This window comes from Brassica rapa, chromosome A04 (genome assembly GCF_000309985.2).
Source record: "Brassica rapa cultivar Chiifu-401-42 chromosome A04, CAAS_Brap_v3.01, whole genome shotgun sequence".
Taxonomy (NCBI): Eukaryota; Viridiplantae; Streptophyta; class Magnoliopsida; order Brassicales; family Brassicaceae; genus Brassica; species Brassica rapa.
The window spans coordinates 9,731,442-9,752,731 of record NC_024798.2 but is presented as its reverse complement, the minus strand read 5'-3'; the positions used below and the strand labels follow the sequence as shown (position 1 = coordinate 9,752,731).

The 21,290-nt window shown below is 32.9% G+C and overlaps 5 protein-coding genes and 1 non-coding gene across 12 annotated transcripts; 1 reads left to right on the top strand and 5 right to left on the bottom strand.

The window, feature by feature from the left end:
- Positions 1-2,718: 2,718 nt before the first annotated feature.
- Positions 2,719-5,346, bottom strand: LOC103863928. Of its 7 annotated transcripts, none has more exons than XR_004457295.1 (7): positions 4,429-5,335; positions 4,217-4,332; positions 3,809-3,861; positions 3,607-3,711; positions 3,361-3,443; positions 3,172-3,285; positions 2,721-3,052 (listed from the first exon to the last, which is right to left on the bottom strand). XR_004457295.1 is itself a non-coding variant. In XM_009141691.3 (5 exons), the coding sequence occupies exons 2-5, from the start codon at positions 4,328-4,330 to the stop codon at positions 3,022-3,024; spliced, it is 315 nt and encodes a 104-aa protein (XP_009139939.1). In that variant the 5' UTR covers positions 4,331-4,332; positions 4,429-5,335; the 3' UTR covers positions 2,730-3,021. The 7 variants fall into 7 exon arrangements, 1 of the variants encoding a protein (XP_009139939.1); XR_004457294.1 differs by having other exon boundaries at positions 2,732-3,052; positions 3,172-3,258; positions 4,429-5,314; XR_004457296.1 differs by lacking the exon at positions 3,607-3,711 and having other exon boundaries at positions 2,719-3,052; positions 4,429-5,346.
- A 51-nt stretch (positions 5,347-5,397) lies between these two features.
- On the bottom strand, positions 5,398-5,883 carry LOC117133336 (agamous-like MADS-box protein AGL81). Its single transcript, XM_033289331.1, has one exon. The coding sequence runs from the start codon at positions 5,881-5,883 to the stop codon at positions 5,398-5,400; it is 486 nt and encodes a 161-aa protein (XP_033145222.1).
- A 2,450-nt stretch (positions 5,884-8,333) lies between these two features.
- Positions 8,334-8,756, bottom strand: LOC103864170 (heat shock factor protein HSF8). The gene has a single exon (XM_009141930.1). It carries the CDS (start codon positions 8,754-8,756, stop codon positions 8,334-8,336), a length of 423 nt encoding a protein of 140 aa, XP_009140178.1.
- A 947-nt stretch (positions 8,757-9,703) lies between these two features.
- Positions 9,704-9,776, bottom strand: TRNAA-AGC. The gene has a single exon. It is a non-coding gene; the product is annotated as a tRNA-Ala (tRNA).
- Positions 9,777-9,991: 215 nt separating this feature from the next.
- LOC103863926 (plant cysteine oxidase 2) lies at positions 9,992-11,497 on the bottom strand. The gene is made up of 5 exons (XM_009141689.3): positions 11,088-11,497; positions 10,877-10,992; positions 10,654-10,783; positions 10,357-10,575; positions 9,992-10,288 (listed from the first exon to the last, which is right to left on the bottom strand). The coding sequence occupies exons 1-5, from the start codon at positions 11,341-11,343 to the stop codon at positions 10,164-10,166; spliced, it is 846 nt and encodes a 281-aa protein (XP_009139937.1). The 5' UTR covers positions 11,344-11,497; the 3' UTR covers positions 9,992-10,163.
- Positions 11,498-16,197: 4,700 nt separating this feature from the next.
- Positions 16,198-20,120, top strand: LOC103863925. The gene is made up of 2 exons (XM_009141688.3): positions 16,198-17,607; positions 17,908-20,120. Exons 1-2 carry the CDS (start codon positions 17,248-17,250, stop codon positions 18,484-18,486), a joined length of 939 nt encoding a protein of 312 aa, XP_009139936.1. The 5' UTR covers positions 16,198-17,247; the 3' UTR covers positions 18,487-20,120.
- Positions 20,121-21,290: the final 1,170 nt, after the last annotated feature.

Below are 21,290 nucleotides of genomic sequence, written 5' to 3'. Positions count from 1 at the left end.
CCTTTCACGACAGTGGAGTCGGAATCATCATTCGTTGGTAGCCGAGTTCTCAACAAGTATAGAAGCTATCTCCTACTCACAAATGTTTAAGCTTTGATCTACGCAAGGAACTGGTTCCGTGGCTTTCAAGAAATAGGTGATGATATGATATGTAAAATATGAACGGTCAGTAATGTGCTCTCTGTCCCTAAAACAAGCCAATCAGTGTGCCCCACGTGACCAAATCCTCTTTGCTTGAGGATTCGATGACTAAACGCAGCGTTTTAATTGGTTGTGTTAACAAATCCTCCAAAGACTTGATTTTCTAATTCATGTGCTCACTTCCATTATTTTTACTCGATTCCTCTGCTCCTCTCTCTTTTGTATGTGCTCACTAAACGCAGAGTAACACAAAACAGAAGCAATTGTTTTGAAATTAAATCTGTTGAGACAAAAGACGTATCTGCTTTGACAACCAGCGAGACAAATACATATCGCACAATGTTTCTTAATAAAATATTGGACAATTCTCTCAAATAATCATTTTTTAGTTTTTGTTATAAAAATAGATCTGAAGAAAAAAATGACCAAAATAATCTTTTTTATTTTGAAAATTTTAATGTTTATTTTTTATTTTTTAAAATTTGAAACCTTATTCCAAAACTGTACATTTTAATCTTAAATCCTAAATCTAGATTAACCATAGGGTAAAAATACAGTTTTACTTTTTAATAAAATTTATTTTGGTCATTTTCTTTGTTGAGAGCTATTTGTAACAAAAACTTAAAAATGACTATCATAGAAGGCCCACTGAAATTTAGTGAATTTTATAAAAATACTAGGATCGGCCCGCCCTACGGGCGGGATATACTTTACTTGTGATTTAAGTTATTATTTTTTAAATAATTTTGTGGTTTGTGTTTTAGATTTGCATTTGCTAGAGGTGTGTATGAGATATACTATTTTATTAATTTAAGTTGTTGTTAGTTTGTAAGTAATTTTTTTTTTTTGACTTTTTGTTTCTATGGCATCACCACGATTGAGTTGTTATGTCATTTTTAGTTGAATTTCTATCTAACAACTAATATATATGACTTTTTTTTGAGGTTTTCGCCAGCCATAAGGCCTTTGAATAATTTTCCAAAAAGAAAATCCAACCTTTAGTGAGAAACTGGCAATCAAAACATTAGCCATCCAATTGGGTTGGAAATGGCGTTCTTGGGTTGGGAATGTTGTTCCTGGTGTCCATCGGTCTTATTTCTTAAGTTTATTAATGGATAATACTTTGTTTTGGTAAAATAAGTTCTACTGTTTGTTAGGAACAAATATGAACATCTATATATGGACCATTCGAGATTAGATACCAAAATGTTTTTGTTGTCAATATTTAGAGGAACCATTGGCAGAAATGGTTACTATTTGTATTTTCATTACCGAAATACTAAAAATTTTACATGGTTTGCAGAGATTTTGAATCTATTTATATAGCGTAAACTATGTATTTATTTTGCATACATCTATTTAAATACATCTATTTAGATACAATAATTTTAATCTCTTGTTTATATCATTAAATTATTTTTCCATTTTTTATTTTTACTGTTTATATATATATATATATATATATTTTTTTTTTTCATTTTTTTTTGATAATGTGTAAATTAGTTGTTGTCTTTTTTATCTAATTAGTTTTTCTTGGCTTAACTTTAATGATTAAAATATGAAAAAGTTTAATCTTTTATTTAGTTATGGGACCTGATAAAACATGAAAAGATAACAATGTTATTGTGTTATTGTGTTTGTCAACATGTTATTATATTTTACGAATTGGTTTTCTTCTAAAATTTTCAAGCGAAGTTCAGAAGAACTAATATCTGCTTCAAGATGAAGTTCTTTACTGCATCCTCTAAATAAAACAATTTAAACGATTGACCAAGTGTTTAATATTAGAAAAGTATTCACATTCCGCGTGTTTATCTGAATTCTTTATGATATTTAATTACTAAAAACTTAAAGAAAAAACAACATCAAAAGCATGAAACTTAACCAACTACGGGCGTGCGAGTCAATAAACTAATAGTATAATTTTTTTAAAGTGTTTAAATTTTTTTTGAAAATTGATTATATGACACCAACAAAATTTATTAACTCAATTGGCTTAATCAATTGGTTTAATTAATGAATTAGTTAAATTTTGAACCAAGCTTTCTCAAAATTTCTTGTAGCAGAAGCATTCTCTGTTTTTTTTTTTATAAAACTGTAATGACTTGTTTATCTAACCAATCGGTTTAGTTAATGAATTAGTTAACTTTTAAATCAAAGCATTTCTCTGTAATTTTAACTGTATGTGTATACGTGTGCCTACATAGCTAATTATTATCATTTTTGTCAAAACATAGCTAATTATTTATACCTTTTTCTATATAAATAACATAGATTAGTGTAAAATGTACTGATGTAAATGCATGGTATTGGTACATGTCACACTCTATCTTAGTATCTTGCCTCTTTGTATTCGTTTAGAGTTTAGACTATGTGTATATAAGTTTCTAGTGAATTTTTATTATATCATAAATGGATAAAGCTGAAAATTGTTCCATCATTTATGTTTCGAGATATTTTTTGTAGACACTTATTTTATTTTACTTTTTTTTATAATTAGAGTAGAATGAAAATGAAAACTTTCGAAAGTAAAAAATATATATAAATTAAATTGACCATATAAAATAATAAAAATAATAAAATGAAAATAGTGGAAGATCTATTATAATAAAACACTGTTTCTTCCCTTCAACTGAGAGTAAAATTTACATTTCTAAATGTTAACCAAAATTTAAATAGTTTTTCCTTAGTAATAAGATAAAGGATAAACTATTAGTATATTTTCAAAAAAAATGTTTGTTATTTCAGTAAAAAAAAAAGAGGAAGAAAAAGACAAAGCTCTCTTTTTCTCTATTATATTTGCATCTCTTGTTCTTCCAATTATGAAGCATGTCTGATAGATCTCTCTGTGTTTTCTCAAACATTATTTTGTCAATCCCATTATTTTTCGAGAATCTGCGAGCATCCCAATCTGAGAATCACACAAACATATTGAATAATATACGTTTGCTTTTTTGGCTACTCTTGAAATATCACAATGAAACCAATTTGGTATATGAGAATTTATATAATGTACAGGTTGACACATACTTGAGAGCTTCATAGCCAATTGTACCCATGACACTTCTAATACCATAGCTTGTTTCTCCCTTGGACAGTTCCTTGCTAAACCAAAGTCTGGAAAATTTCCATTGTAGTCATAGACTGTCATCAAAAACAACCTAGTACCTTTCTAAGTCCATTCAAACAGAACTGAGACTTCGGAAAGAGGGTTTATACCGGGTCGAGCAAGATCTTAGAGGCCTTGATGTCTCGGTATATGACTTTAACAGTGTTGCCATGAAGGAATGCGAGCTCTTTAGCTGCATCAAGAGAAACATTAACAAATAAGGTCCACAAGAGAGGCTTTAACTGCACATCATCTGCTTCAACACCACTGAGACATAAGAACGAACAACCTCCTGATAGTTTCAATAAAATCTATATTTATGAATTCACTTGTGAACAGATGGTCCTCAAAACTACCCTTATGCATAAAATCGTACAAAAGAGGCTGTTGTTCATCTTCCAAGCAATAACCAATTAGTTTAACTAAGTTCTGGTGACTTTAACTGCCCCAAGTAGTTCTCGCTGACCTCACAACAAAAGACACAGAACAGGTCAGAGAATCAAACAATGGAAATTTGAGATTGGAGTGACATAACAGTAAGGACAATGTCGTGTGTACCAGCCATTCTCGGTGACCTTGAAATCCATCAGGGTTAAGACACTCGACAGGAACTACAATACCAGTGATGGATTTAGTGACGACAGTTTCATTACAATATACAAAATGGATAACACAAAATTAACTCAAGCTACAAAAATCATCACAATTTGCAAAAGGGATCAGGGAAAAATATTTGGATCAAATCTTCTTTTTTTTTTAAGTCATATGGATTCAGGACGACAGGAACTTTTAAAGCACTTAAACTGGTGGGATAGCTCTGTCTATGAACAAAAGGCGGAGCTAGAGATGAGATTACAGAAACTTGTTTGTAAAACAATTACTTTGTAATGTAGATTCATGAAGGCTGGAATGTTTAAAAGATTAAACCGGTGTGTTTATTAACTAAAGGCGGGGGAAAGAAAATACCTGAGAATTCAGCAGGATCATAACCACTCCCTTGAGGTCTCCATTACGGCGGAGATTCCTGGACTCCCAGAAACGGATCAACCGAACAGTGGAGGAGGAGCGGTCAGCCTGCATATCTGAGAGGAAGACGGAAACGTTAGCCCTAAATCACAGACTTAACTGGTTGGGTTAAAGGAAAGAGAAGATGATTATCAAAGCAGGAGTGCGCTAACCTTTTTATATTAGAATCTCCACTCTCATTGAATGAAGATCATGAATGAAATATTAATTGAGGTTTTTAAGGGTATTAATCTGTAACTGATATCTTTGTGATGAAGAAGATGATGGAAGATCGCTGAAGAGGCGAAGAAGAACACGGGTATAACCCTAGACGCAACTCAGTGTTAAATGAAACGCAGCGCATTGACCTCCTTGGACACGTGTCGTCGCGTGAGACTTCCTATTTCTGACGTGTCGTCCTTGCTGGCAGCATCAGGAGTGATTGAAAGTCTATTTTATATATAAAGATATGAATAGTGTACTGAACCGAACAAAACCTGTGTTTTGCAGTTACATTTATTTATATGTGCGTATTTAAAATAAAAACATGCAGATGCATAAACAGCTTCACTTTCTTTCTATGATCAGCTAATTTATCAGGTAAATTGCTAGGAATCTCAGAGTTTCGTTAGGAAGGTTGGAGCTAGAGAGATGGTAGAGTAGATGCCTGAAGTAGTCTGTTCTCATCAACATAGCTTGAAGACATATCGGGATTAAAATCTTGAGGGAAGCTAGGGTTACCGACCATGAAACCACTATAAAGGTCCTGAAAATCAAAGCAGATGTCATCTGAGAGACAAGGATCTACAACGTTGAAGCTGTTGGTAGTATCACCCATACACATATTCTGATCAAAGCCAAAAAGCTCATGCTGCATCAACTGATTAAACGCGTAGTTACTCACAGATTCTTGTAACTCTGGTGGGAACACTGAGTAATCTTGTATGTTTGAGACGCAAGGATCTTGAAAGTTGTTACCCATACACATCATGTTCTGATCATAAGGCATCAACTGATAATGTAATCCAGATTTTTGTACCGCTGACACGCAAAGATGTTGAAAGCTGTTGTTGTTGTTCTGATCATAAACACAAACCTCATGATTTTTCAACCTATACTCTTGTGGTAACGGTGTGAACTGGCTAGGGTTCAAAGATTCTTATGTTTCTTTGCCGCAAGGAAACGACGCCTCTCTTGCAAGTAGAGTAAATTATTTCCAAGGACTGAATCAATTGGTTGATTTGGTCGGGAGAGTAGTGATCAGAGATTGGGTACTTTAATTCTTCAACATTCCTCTTCTTGAACTTATGAAGCATCGTCTTCTTATCCTCCATCTTGTTGAGGAACTCGTGAAGATTGACGCTTTTCTTGCGTCTCTTGGCTTTGTCTAATTGGATGTAGCGGAGAGCGAGGGATCTCACTTTGTCTCTGTCCTCAGGCCATGTCTTGAGTTCGCCGTCAGGTCCGTAATGAATGACGCAGGCTTCGATATCACAGAGAGTAGTAAGCTCTTGTGCTTTCTTGAATACCGTCAAGAGTCTGCTGCTCAAACTCGTTGCAGCGAGTGAATAACTTGAAGAAGAAGCAGAAGAGTACTTGGAACAAGAGGAAGGACGAGGTGATCGCATGGTGGCTTTTCTTGTTGATTTCTCGAAACACGCTCTGTTGGTGGTCGCACTCGCACACGAAGAAGAAAGAAGAAAACAAATGAAATTGCGTGAGAAAGTTTGTGAATTGGAGTTTGATATATTTATAGATTTTTCTTTGACTGCGGTGAAAAAAGGAAAGATTTACTTCAGCAATTATTTAGCCATTGAGGTTTGTGAGAAAAGGAAAGATTTTTTTCAGATTTTTTTTACCCTTGTTTCTCTCCTCATTAAGGAACACGGTAATGTCATGTGCTTTAAGATTTTGTTTGATTTGTTTTGGATATATTTTCGTATGATATCGATTGAGCTGGCTAATCACGTACAAAGAGCTTGATATCAAACTTCCCATTTACAAACTTGTCGTTTGCCCCAAAGTATAAATCTACCAATCAGTGCCGTACGTGCCCATGCTCTAAACGCACCGGTTTATCTCAAATTATAAAAGTTTGTTTCTAGTATTTTGCTCGAGGATTCGGTGCTTAAAGGTTCAACTGCACTTCACCTCATCAACTTAGTGCCAGCTCAGCATCATTCTTTCACTTCTTTACCCGATTCACTCTGTTTTTGCCTTTTCTTGAACCCATTTAGATTTGAACTAAGAGACATGAGAATCAAAGGCAAACACGTTTGCAAAACTTTCACATGCATCATTCCAAAACTAACGCTCATTGTATGAGCTCAGATTAATATAGTGGAGCTGCTTTAATTAATGAGAAAAAGACCAAAATAGCACTAAATCAAGTTTTTGTTTTCAAACTAGCACTCAAGGTCAAAAGTCACAAAAATAGCATTCAAGAGGTGGGGTTTAGGGTTTAGAGTTTAGGGTTTAAGGTTTAGAGTTTAGGTTTTAGGGTGTAGAGTTGAGAAGTGAGGTTTTGGGGATAAGATTTTAAATTTTTCAAAAGATAAAATGTTATTTTGGTCATTTTAGTTTTTGAGTGCTATTTTTGTGATATAAACTTAGAAAGGTGCTATTTTGGAGATTTTCCCTTAATTAATCAACACACACTATAATTAAGGGTAATTGTCAATAATAGCACCTTTTGAAGTTTATGTCTCAAAAATAGCACTAGAAAGAGAAAGTCACAAAAATGACATTCATTAAAGGGTAAAATATCCCTAATACCCTTGGTTTAAAATTAAATAAACAAACAAAAATAAATAAAAATAAATAAAATAAAAATAAAAAAAATGAAAAAAAAGAAATTTTTTTTTATAGTTTCAGATTACATGTTTTCAGATTCGAAATTTTTATAAATTTTTTTTTGAAATTTTTTTTTTGAAATTTTCTTTTTCGAAATTTTTTTTTTATTTTTTTTTTCAAATTTTCTTTTTATAATTTAAAAATAATTTTTGAAACTGTTTTTAAAATTTTTATTTTTTATTTTAGTATTTATTTTTTATAAAATTTTAAACCCTAATTCCAAAACCCCACCCCTTAACTCTAAACCCTAAGGTTTGGATTAATTAACCCAAGGGGTATAAATGTATATTTACCTCTTTAATAAAACCTATTTTTGTGACTTTGAGCCTTGAGTGCTACTTTGGGAACAAAAACTTGGTTTAGTGCTATTCTAGTCTTTTTCTCATTTTGGTCATTTTAGTTTTTGAGTGCTATTTTTGTGATATAAACTTAGAAAGGTGCTATTTTGGAGATTTTCCCTTAATTAATCAACACACACTATAATTAAAGAGCAATTAGAGAAGTTTGTGAGTGTTGCTCACATACCATAAAGAAGGAATGTCCTAACATGTAGCAGCTGTGTGTTTAGTGAAAGTGAAGTTCACGAGGTAGAAAAATAAAGGGAACAAGGGTTATGATTTTAGTGTTGGTGATCATGGTGAAGTAAAATGTGACTGGCAAGAAGTTTGACCTAGTGAAGCTTGACATCTTCTTGAATGAGCAAGAAGTTTATGCGTTAGCCACCATATATTGTTCACAGCCAGAAAGATTACCGTGTGGGTAAAGAACTTGTTGAGAATCTAAAATAACTTGATAGAGACGCAGATGTTTTAAGTGATGATACAAGCTGATATACCCCACACGTTCAAAGTCTCTTAGGAGACAAAGAATCAAAGATGGTGTAGTAGTTTTATGCAGTTGAAGATTATTTTTTAAAATATTATAGAAACGTGACTGACAAATCTACTTACAGCACAAGTAAAGAAACATCTCTTTCAAAACAAAACCACATTTTGATCTGATTAATATATGAATAAACCGAATTCGCAAATTGATGGAAACATATAAGACACAATTTTTATTACATAGAACAAGACGTTACAAAAACATATACCGTTTCCTGGAAAATATAACAAATTTCATTACAAGAATAGATGAATCTTTGATCAGATCCTCCAAAAACTTTACAAGAGAATCAGTTTTGAGGGACTCCCTCCAAGCTTTTCTTGATAGCGTTCTTGGTTGATCAGATACTGAGGTTTTGAAAGAGAGTCTCAACTTTGAGGGAAGCTTTCTTAGCTTTGAGTCGACACTTCAAGGCTTTGATTTGAGCATCGAACCTCTCAATCCTCTCCGACAAGGCTTTGGCCATCATCTTCTTCATCACAGGGCTTCTCGAGAAATCATCGTGTGAGAATTCCAACTCCCCAGGGCCCTTGGCGACTGTTTTGAAGCCATGAGAGCGAAGCTTTGCGATAAACTCTGTTAAGTTTCTGCCCAATACAGAGGAGTATTTGGAAAGAATGTCGCTGCGGAGCTTTTTCAAGTCCCACACGACGAAACTGTTGTTGTTGCTTTTGCTCCACGAGATGATCTGATCCGACGAGCGATCCTCGATGATCTGATATAACTGGATGTAGAACGAAGACGTTGAGAGTTTGCGAACCATCCTTTTTTAGTTATCGGTGGTGGTAGTTAAGACAGAAGATGAAGAAGCACGAAGACAGAACTAGAAGTAAACCTAATCCTCTGAGGAGAGAAATCGAGAGAGAGAGAGTAAAAAAAAGGAAACTTTGAGTTGTTGTCGAATGAGATTAGTTCTAAGCTTTATGATGATTGATTATTATATAGAGAGTATTTCAACGGTCCTAATATGATCAGTTTCCTTCTTTTTTTTTTCTCTCTTTCGGATTTCCTTTTTTTCCTCTTAAAAATAGACGGTCAAGATGTGATCGAATGAATTTCAACGGTCAGTTTATGATTAATTTCCTTTTTCTTTGGGATTTCCTTTTTTTTATAGTTTGGGATTTCCTTTTTATTTTTTCGTTTTATGCATATTGGACGGTCAGGATATGTGCAGGAGAATTTGCCACTAATCAGTGCCTAATTGGCTAATCCTAAAACACACAGTTGTGCTCAAGTTATTAAAAAGCTCTTTTGCTTGAGAATTTGACACATCGTTTTATTCGTTTGTGTTGTTAACAAATACTACGAAAACTTGACTTTCAAGTTTCAACTGCTTATCCCCTTAGTGCCATCTAAACTTCTAGCTCAGTAGTATCATTCTTCTTCTTCGGTCATAACTTCTCCAATTAGTATGATGATATGTTGTACTTCAAAGGATGGTTGGATCCATGGCATTGAGCATCTGTTAACAAAAGGTAAATAAGTCAAGAGGAAATCACTTGTTAACATTTTCTATTAACGTTTACTTAATTCGTAAAACTCCCAGGTCCCTAACCACGACACTGTTGTAGCCGTTTCCAGCTACAATAATGGTCGTTTTCGTGACACTAAAAGTTGGATCCAATAAGTAGCGGCGAGACTTATGGTGAGGCTGAGTTCGCTACAATAATGGTCGTTTTTGAGACACTAAAAGTTGGAAAAACATTGAAGTGGAGATGCGGGGTATCGATCCCCGTACCTCTCGCATGCTAAGCGAGCGCTCTACCATCTGAGCTACATCCCCTTGTGATCACGAGAGCGTTCAAACATTCAAAATTCAGATTCTCTTGTGAAGCATCCTAACCGTTCTGGTTTCAACATTAAAATGGAGAATACCTCCCGCATGCTACATCCCCCTATTTGTTTACTTTACTTAGGCCTAAAATGATTAGACACCTCAACAACTTCTAAGAAAGGAACATGATGATGTCTAAACAGTACGACATTCCGACAAACGTGTACTTGCGTTACTGTTCTTCGTTGATCCAAATTCAAGATTTGTCCTTGTGCTGTGTGTACTTTCAAAGACTTCTTTTTATATACAGACAAAACCAACAGAAACCCAAAAACCACACGAAGAAAAGTTAAAAAAACAACAACAAAAAGAGACTTTTTTCTTTCTCCTACACATTCATTCTTTGATGATTGGTCCACTATACATCATCGCCGTAACAGTCAAATCCTCAGGCTCCTCTTCCCTCTCCTTCAACCACTCATACTTGTGTTTCTCCTCTTCCCCAACCTCAACTCCATCGACTGTCAATTCAATTCTCCAATCAGATCTTGTAAAAACAAATCAAAACTAGAACAGAAGAGTAGCGTACCTGAGAAGCTTGAGAATGGATGATCGAAGTAGTACGTACAGTGACGTCCTGCAGGATCGGAGTATGGAGGACCAAGAACATCAAGAACCGCACAAGCAGTTTTCGCGGTGAAGCAATGCATATTCCCTCCATCGGCAGGGTAGAGTATAGAAGTGTCACAAGGTGCCGTGAAGTCTGAATCCACTTTCACTTTCGCCAAACGAGTATCCGAACTCGGCTCTACATTTTGATCCACAAAAACAATCAAACACCTAATCCTAGTAACAAGTACAAATGTTTTTGATTTTGATAACTTACGGGGAGAATCAGCGACCCAATCATAGGATTTGATGTGCATTGTACCAAACAAGAGCTTACTAAACACAGTCATCTCCGGGTGATTGTGAAGTGGGATTACACCAGACGGTGGTAAACAGAAAATGCCCATCTTGTTATTACATACACACAAAACAAAATAAGTATATAATAAAAACAACAAGAAAGAATTAAAGATTCTTTGAAGTGAAACAAAGATTAGTACCGAGAAGCTATGACATTTGTAGATGTGGAGATACGTCACTGGAGGCCGTCCGTTCGATTTAGATCGAAAACACGGCATCTTAGAGCTCACATCAACATCTTCAGCCTTGATTTCGTCTAATGCAACAGACAAAAAAAAAACATACAGATTCAGACACAACTCATGTTCCAAAGTTTCAAACTTTACTAAAAGGGTGGTTTATGGAACTTACCCAGAACGGCTCGAAGCATGTTGATGTGTTCTTGGGACGGGACGGCTCCGGATTTGCCATTAGCGAATACTTTCTTGCAAGTTTCGAAGAGCTTCTGCACCGGAGAGATCACAGCTTTCTTGCTCCGCCGTTGGATCTTCTTCCGTGAGTTTGAACGAATCTCCGGAGAGGCAGAAACGATGGGTTTCGTCGTTTTGTTGGAAATCTCAGAGAGATCTTTCCGTACTCGATCTCTCACAACTGTACCAGCTCCCATTCAGTCTGGTTTTTTGGTTATGATTCGGACAGGAAGATAAAAGAACAGTGTTTGGTATAAACGAGGAGGCGGTGAGAAAAAAGGAAATGTGTCTTAAAAGGGGAAAGGGATTCGATAAAAGGAAGAAGATAGAGAGATTCGAAGGAGGAGTGGAGCGAAACCATGGGCTATTCCTTTTCATCAGTCAAAATAAGTTCCTTTTCTATGGGCGGGTTTGTTTCCAACGGCGGGTTTGTTTTCTCACTATATCATTTTTTACACCCTTTTTGTTTTTCTATATCTACTTTTCATTAATTATTCAACACTGGTTTATTAACTTCGAACATAGGAAATTACCAGTTCTGAAAACCATTCCGACCATAAACTCGTTTACTAAGCCAAAACTGATTAGATCTAATACATAATTAAAAAAAAAACCAGAAAACGGCTATAACCAATAAAAATTGATGATTTGTATTAATTTAAAACCCTGATCCTCAAAAACACGGGAGTGATTGGTTGAAATGTCGAAATCATATTTCAAATCTACAGCAAAAAAAAATAAAAAAATGGTTGTAAAATCTTTACTTTTTAAAAACAACATTTTTTAGCTGTAGGAATATTATTAATTTATTATTATAGAAAAATGGTTTCGGTTTTACGGGTGTTCAGCGGCATATTTGGTAAGGTACTCTTTATCTTAGAGTGCATACATGTTTCGAGAGGTCTACTAGTCATCTATACACCTCACGCCATGTTATCTTTGATGAAAGCGTGTTCCCTTCCAAAGCTAGAATACCCACACCGATGTCTCACAGTGATCAACCAGAATCGACTCTAGCCTTCCACCCTACTAAAATTGTACTGACTTGTTCACTCGTTTTTGCTCTTACAACATGACCCGTATAAGGTTTATGGTATTGCTACAAAAACAACAACCGATTATGGTATTGCAACAACAACAACAACACTCCACCACAACAACTACTTCACCAACCTCAGCGCCTACTCTAACTCCAGTAACTCCTCTACCTCCTACTCCTACTCCTACTCCTACTCCACCTCAACCAAACCCGACACCAAACCCACCTCCCATACCCTCTCAGCCAACAGTAAACCCACCTCCAAATAACTACCCTATGCGCACAAGAGCCAAAAACAACATCACAAAACCAACACAAAAATTCTCCTACACCACCGCAAAGACCAAACCCACAATACCAAAGACAGTCGCTGATGCACTGAGGGATCTTAACTGGCGCAATGCTATGGTAGATAAGATTAATGCTCAGATTTGCAATGGCCCAGATGAAATTGTACCGCCGGATCCTTATCAAAATGTTGTTGGGTGTAAGTGGGATTTTTACTCTAAAATACAATCATGATGATTCTCTTGCAAGGTACAAAGCAAGATTGGTGGCTTGTGCTTCCATAAACAACAAGGCAGGAACTTTACTGACACGTTCAGACATGTTATAAAGGCAACTTCAGTCCGTTCAGTCTTACATCTGGCTGTCAACAATGACATGAGAAAATTGATGTTAGTAATGTCTTCCTACAGGATCGACTAGCTGATGAAGTATATGTCAAGAAACCTCTAGTATTTGCCGACAAAGATCGTTTGACATATGTGTGTCGCCTAAAAAAAGCTCTCTGTGGTCTTCGTTAAATGCCAAGGGCATGGTACCAAGAACTGCAAAATTATTTGCCCACTCTTGGTTTTGTCAACTAACTCTGTTGTAGACACATTACTCTTCAGTCAAATCGACAGTCACTACTCTCTTGTATGTCCTATTCTATGTTGATGATATGCTAATCACTGGCAGCAACAAAACACTAATCAACAACCTCATCTCAACACTTGAAGCTTAGACTAGATCTTGTACTTCTAAAGATTCCTTTTCCAATCTTGAATTGATATTAACTGTACTACTACTGGAATAAAAAAATTTAAGAACTTGTACGTTTTCAGCAAGGTTTTGAAAACCAGACCGGACCGGCCGGTCGAATCGGTCCAACCGTGACTCATTAAAGAAGTCGAGTCCGGTTCCGTTTAAGATTTGAGAAAAACCGGTAAAACCGGATAAAACCGGTGATTCGATTCAACTTCAAAACCCGGTTCTATAGAAATCAATATATAATTAATGTATTTTCAATTGTTATTAAAATTTAATATTTCATAATCAATGTTTAACTTTTACTATTTAATTGGTTTTCTCTTAGTTCTATTTTTTAAAGAAAAATGTTTAAAAATCTCTTTTTGACTCTCATATTTTATTCTCGCTTTGCGATATTCATAAAATTTAAAAATTTTAGTTGTAAAAATAAATAAATATGTAATTTAAATGGTCAATCATTTTTTTTAATATCAATTTCAGTTGATATGGTATTCACTTGTTAAATTTATACATAACTAAACTTATGATTATTGTTTATTATCTAATTAATAAAAGAAAACATATTATATGTAGAACTATATTTTAAGTTCATATAGTGTAAATATATGATTATATAGATTTATTTATTTTTAAATAGAATGTCCGGTTTAATCGGTTGAACCGGTCCGACCACTCAACCAGCTATACTGAGTCGGTATCCGGTTAAGTTTTAAAAACATTGGTTTTCAGTATTTGGATTTTTAGTTTGTTTAAATGTGAGTCTTTTTAGTATAGAAAATAAATGTTACACATCTTCATTATTGTTTTTTTTGTATAACTATATGCTAATGAAACAATCAAGGAGGGAAAGACATACCAAAAAACGAAGAAATATAGATCGATATATATTTACAAAAATTTATATTGAGAGCAACTAAATTTATTTGGTTGTAGTTACAACAATTTTTACCATCCAACAAAAAAAACTTCTTTAAGGTATAAAAGGTAATTTGTGTATTTTTTCCAAAAAAGAATATATATCCTCTATATATTAATTGAAGAGCATTGTTTAAGTTTGTAACATTTTGTATCACGCTGAGGCGTCATCGTCACTTCTCCTCTCAGCATCCCTAAGCTGAGGCGTCATCATCACTTCTCCTCTCAGCATCCCTAATAAATGCATTAAACTTCTTAGGAAAATTGTATTTGAGATTTGACCATTGCCAATAAATTATTCGACCACTTTCGTTATATCTAAGTTTAAAAATTTGTCATATTTCATATCAACATCAAAACAGTTAATGCATTACACCAAATGCTTTGTAATAATTCAATTTCAAAGCCGGTTTCATTTTAAAAATACAAAATCTCGGTTTACTGAAATACAATTTACACATAGCCATTATTATACTCATTGTTCTAAGAATTATGTCTATCTATATTCATAGTTTATACTTGATTATAAACACTATATGACATGGTTATTATGATGGTAACTATAACTGTCGTTACACTTTATGGTAATTCATACTTTATATTTTGATATTTATTTATTTTATTATTGGTCAGTTCGTACATGAAGGTATGTATATGACAAAATATCATATCGGTTTAATATTCAAGTATTACCGAAAATAAGATATATAATATCTTATATACAGTGTTTTTAAACTCAGACCGAACCGGCGGTCGGACCAGGTTTGAACCATGAACTGAAAATAATTCGGATTAGGTTAATGCTAAAACCTAACTAAAATCGAACCAGTTAAAAACTCTTATCGACCGTCAAAAACCTGGAAACCAGCGACCCAATGAACCGGCCAAACCCCGGTTCGTATATAAGCCAAAATTTTATTAATGAAACAATTAATTTTCTTCTTTTTAAGTAAAAATAAAATTTATCAAAGATTAATAAAGTATCATCTCTCGACTTTTTTTTTTGTCGTCTCTGCAACTCATAAATTACAAGATTCACAAAGTTTAATATTCACATCAAGATATTACTTTGGTCTACTTCTCATTTTTTTAATTTTTTTTTCATGATCACTTGTTTTGAAGACTTTAAATAATTGAAACATTTTCGTTTCTGAAATTTGTATTTCAAAATATAACTTTTACGTAATGTGTATATAATTTTTTAAAAGGTGATGAAGATTTAGAGTGATAAGATCTGCGTATAAAGTTTAAATGTGCTTTTCATATTGATTTGAGATTTTAATTGTTATTTTAAAATTTTTCTACACATTATGGCTATTTAAACATTTTATTTGATATGATCTATTTTTTATTAAAAAGATATGCATATTATTTATAAAATATCATTAAATTAAGTTTAATCTAAGTAAACCTGATCGAACCTGGTTTAGACCCGGTCGAACCACAATGACCCATGACCCAAAAAATTTCCAGTTCGTTACCCGGACCGGATACATGTATGTTATCAAAATAACATATATTTTGGTAACATACATGTATCCGCTACTTACAGTTATATTCTGACAAGTTTATGAACCGGATGAGAGTCCAAAGATGAGCACATACATAGACCAGACGATGACCTAGGATAATCTTTTAACTACAAAGATAACAAATAAAAAAGAATCAATTACTATACAGATAACGAATCAGTTATCAGATAAAAAAATCATTATCAGCCTATTTTCCAGCTACCAAATTAAGTTTTAAATAATGTACAAGCCGACAAACAATTTATAAATTCACTAATGAGCTATACAAACAATGCATCAATTAACAACAAGTTTTTGGTAACATCTTACAACAATGTCTCAACTTTCGATACCAAACTATTTATCAACTAACAAAACATATACCAAGTAACAAATTATTTATCAAATAATAAACTATTTCTCAATTAAATAAACTATTAACTCACTTATCAAACCATTTATAAGATACACAACCAATTATATCAATTAGCGACAAGTCTTTTGTAAGATCATACAAACCATTTATCATTTATTTGTTATGAAACTATGTATCATTTATTTGTTATGAAACTATGTATAACATAACGTAACATAACATGTAACATGTATCATATAACAAATCATTTCACAAGAAAAATGTATCAAGTTAAAACCACGTATCAACTAACTTATCAGCTAAAAATCATATGTGAAACAAATGTATAAACTGAAAAATCAATTATCAAAATATTTAGCAACTAATAAATTATATAAAAATTAATAATAAATATTTTTGAATATTTTATTTACCTTAACTTTTTGCTGCCTGGATAAATTTGTTTGGAGGCATTTCCCTTTTGCAAGAATTTCTATTCATTTGAAAGAGGATCTAGTCTCCATAGCTTCCCAATAGAACACTTTTAAAATAGAATTTTAGGAGACTTGGTTCCAATATAAAGATAGTGTTTTACCATATCGATTGGTGTTTGTGTTGGAGATAGTTAAAATACAAAATGAGTTGAATTTGTAATGGAAGAAACTGAAATAATAATTAGAAAGTAAAATTTAGAAAAATAAAACATAGATGAGAATCGTGTTTGTGAGAGAAAAAGAAAGAAGAATAGAACAAGATGATAAAGAGGTAAAAGAGATAATGAGAGAAGGCTAAAAAAAAGAATATTTTTCTGATAAAAAGCTTACACACTTTACACACCTACATAAAACTATTGGATTAAATAGGTAAGGACAAAATAGGAACTGAAACTATTTTTTTTTGTTTATGAGAAGTAGAGTGCAAATATAAGGTGTTTATGTGTATATGGACACTTAATAACTCTTAAAAAATAAGTTTTTAGTTATTTAGCATTACTTTTTGTTTTAAATCTCCAGTGAAAGTTCCTCGCTGTTGCGTGCTCTTAGGTTCTTTACTATTTCTTTTTGCCTCTCTATCCACCAATTTATCTTCAATTAATCCCTTATTTTCGTGATTCTAAAGATAGAGTACTTTCATATTTCTATATAAGATATCTTGAGTTTTTCAAAGATTAAACAAAAATCTAAATATCAAGAAGCTCTTTTTCAAAAAAAAAAAAAAAATCTAAATCTCATACTTTTCTCATACAATGTCAAGATTTCAGAATTTGCTATGTTTTACGATCCTTCTTGCAACCGTAACCTTCTTCAATGTAGCTTCAGCTCACGTAAAAATTAAACTTGCTTTACCACAGACCGGAGATCCAATAAGTGTGGGTGATGTCGAGCCTTATACTGTTAAGATTGTGTCTACTTTCGTGGCTGACCTGGAAAAAGAATGCGCCAAGACAGAGAAGTTTAGGCACTTCTTCGAAAAAGTTAATGCATTTTCCAAGTGCGTATGCTCGGTCTCTATGGATCATGAGTCTCACATGAAGGCTAAGGCAGGTAGCCTTTTCCAAGCCATATCAGCTCTAGGTTCCGATGAAAATGGATCTAAAGGAGGAATGGTACGTGATCAAATATTTTGCATTTGTTGTGTCCATAAAACCGAGAAAGCTCTATACAATTTATATGGGTTTATGCATAAATTAAAACCGACGTGCCAGTCTAAGACTAAATTTTATTATTATTGGTTATTTTCACCCTACGCCGAATCAAATTCGAAATAAAAAGAAAGTTAATTCTTGTTGAATACATATCACAAATATAGAAACCCTCAAAAATCGAAAGAGAAAAACATAAAAACCATATGACTTGTCCTAGAAGTTATGGCCTAACATACTTTCTGGGTCCTTTGGTTTACTTAGGTGAATAAGCTACAGAAGGAGAAAACAGAAGCCATGGAAACCGTCAAAATGTTGCAATCTATTGGTGAGAAGATTACCGGCAGGCAGAATAACAAAACAGAGATAAACGGAACATTAAAACTAACCACAAAACAACAAAAAGAAATAAAAGATGGGATCTTAAAATGGGTTAAAGTAATTACTCAAATCGCAAAGCAAGCAGACGAAATTAGCATGGAATCTGAAACAAAGAAAGAGAGCAAGGAAGAAAATTATGTTGGACCGAGAATATTGGTTCAAACAAAATCTTCCACAAAAAGTGATAAAAATTCTGACAAGAAGAGCGGTAATAAGAAAAACAACAAGGGAGAATCAAAGAAGAAGAAGCGTGGAGGTAAAGAAGGGCGTCAGGGCTCTGCTAAATCTAAAGGAGGAAGTAATGATGATAAAAGCAGCAAAAACAAAGGAAAAAGTAGTGAAAATGCCAAGAATCAACAGTCCAAGTATGGTAAGGTAGAGAAAAAGAAAGGAGGTGTTGACCAGTCTCGTAATAAAACAGCAGAAAGGTTGAGGGCTGAGGCGGCCGATGAGTTGGATTAGAAGAAAGGAAACTGCGGTCTCTCTATCTTTTTCCGAATTTTTGTCGTTGAATAATACTGAAGATGGAAGACTTAGTTTAAAGATATGCCATATATATGTTTACTTTTTTTCTTAAATTTCTTTTGTCTATAATGATCATAGCGATATAAGCTGCTAGATGGTGACTAAAATAAGGTCATAGATCCGATCGACATGAGATTGTGATCTTTATTTTTTTGTAATCGATTTTTTCTTATCAATAAAGGTGTACGTTCTCATTCTCGTTACTTAATCATTGATGCAGTGAAACATAAATTAAAATCACACTGAAGTTGTTTTACGGTTGTAAACAATTGTTTTTTTTTGTAGAGTGATGGGTGAAAATTAGAAATCTGATTCACGAGACCTAAGAGACTATAAGGTTAGTGGTTCTAATTTCGAATATCAAGGGAAATCTGTGTTGGAACCAATTAATATAAGTTCCATGGGCTGAGTATGAAATTTGATGCGGGAATAGAAAAAAATTATAAGCTAAAAGGGCTGAGTAAAATTTTGATTTTATATGAAGAGATATGAAGATTTTGGAGTCATTTTACAAGCCAAATGTGCTGAGTAAATTGATTCACTTATTGGTTTTGAACCCATGATGAAAAGGCTTAGGCTTGGTTGCTAAGTTTGCTAACTTGGTGACCAAGCCAAAACTCAACTATAAATATCCATGGTCATCTCCATAGTCAAAACACATTCATAATTCACGTTGATCTCTCTCACTACACACAATACAATCTTTCTCTCACTATAAAAGAAAAGAAAAACTCTTTGGATCTTCTTTTAAAGAAAGTGTCTTGAGAGTATCGTATTAGTTCGTAAATTTTTTTTCGGGTGTTGCGAAACAGTCTCATCACGGTTGTATCATGGTGTTCAAAAATCGCATCAAACCGTCACACATTACGGGCGATTTATTGAGTTAAGGAAAGACATCAAATCTCGACTCCGTGAATTCGTCTATTTCCTTACAATTTCTTAAACGTTTTTAGTCGTTATATTAGTTATATTATCGTTTATATGCTTTATGTTTCGTAATTTTCAATTAAAATTTTCGCGGTCCTAACTGGTCGTCGCGGAAACTGGTCAATCCAAGGAGAATATTGATCAGAGACCTTAACAAAGATTCACAAATGCTGAGTTAGATGCAAAAAGAAGGCATGATCATATTTGTTTCCATTGTAATGGAAATTGCTTCAAAGGTCATGATTGTCCTAACAAGGAATTGCGACTATTGACAGTAGTTAATGATATGCAAATGTAATTGGGGTGTTCAGTGAGGAAGAATGGGAGTATGAAGAGGAGCATGCTAACTGATGATTATGTCTCGAATTCTTTCTTGAGAATTCATTCTAAGACTACAAAAATGCATGACAGGATTGGAAAGACAGTAGTTGTTGTTATCCCTCTGTAATGTTTAGCTATGCCATTCGTCCTCGCCACGATGTATGACATATCGGCAGCGATGCAATTGTTGGTGTGGAATGTTGATTAATTAATTTGTGCTTGGTGCTTACTAACTTGTATATTCATAAGAATTTATAGAATAAGGTATGCATGTAAATCAACCAAATTTTTGTTTTATTTGTATGCAATCAAGTTATTTGGTATATATCTATCTTATTAAAACTCAAGTACAAAATTGGAGTGTTTGGAGACTTGAATAGGACTATTAAAAAATTTAGAGTGTTTGGAAACATGGATTGCAGTCTTTTAAAAAAAAATTATTTTTGTTTGAAAACAAGGATAGTAATATTAAGAAAAAAAATAATGGGCTTATGTTTTTTAAAAAAATTGAAAGTTATCTAGGCCACTTTTAAAATATACCAAAATGGGTCAATCTAATTGCCTAAATTTTTTTTTCTAAACTAACCATAAAACAAAATTTAAACTTTATATACATATTTCAAATCAAAATAATAATTCAAATTTGATTTATATCAAAAATTGATTCAAAAAAAAAAATATATATATATATATATATATTCAAAAATGGATTTTTACTAAACTATTTTTCAATAACCATTATAAAAAAATATTGTCAATATATATAATAAAAATATAATACAAAGCCCAATTTGAAATACCAACTCAAATTATGGTTTTTATATTTCATATTAAGTTTTAAAAGTATAATCTATGTAATTATTTATATGATGGCCATGGTATGTATAAAATACTATTAATTATTTGATTACTTATATGATGGTACATATAAAATACGATTAATTATATGATGATAAAATACGATATATAATAATGACTAGGGATGGGCTTTTGGGTACCCATACGGGTTTGGTTCTGATCGGTTTGTATTTCGGGTTTTCGGGGTCAAAGATTTCAGCCTTATTAGAATATTTCTAAATTTTGGTTTGAGTTCGATTTGGATCTTTGCGGGTTTGGTTTGGGTTTGGATAACTAATTTAAATTATTTTTAAAGTCTTAAATCATTATATATTTTAAATTTCTCAAAATGTATAAATAAAATAATATATTACGTATAAATTTGAATAACATATGTCATAATACTTAAGCTTAACATATCAATTGGCTTGATTTAAAATTTTGGATACGGAATCAATAATTATTTTAAGTATTTTTGGTGATTTGAGTATACTTTAACTATTTCAGATATTTACTTTTGACTATCTATATATATTTTCAAGTATTTAAACCAATTTAAAAGTATCATTTTGATGTTTTATATACGTTAAATCTTAAAATAATTAATATATATAAGTATATAAATCTATTTTTAGATAAATTCAGATACTCAAATA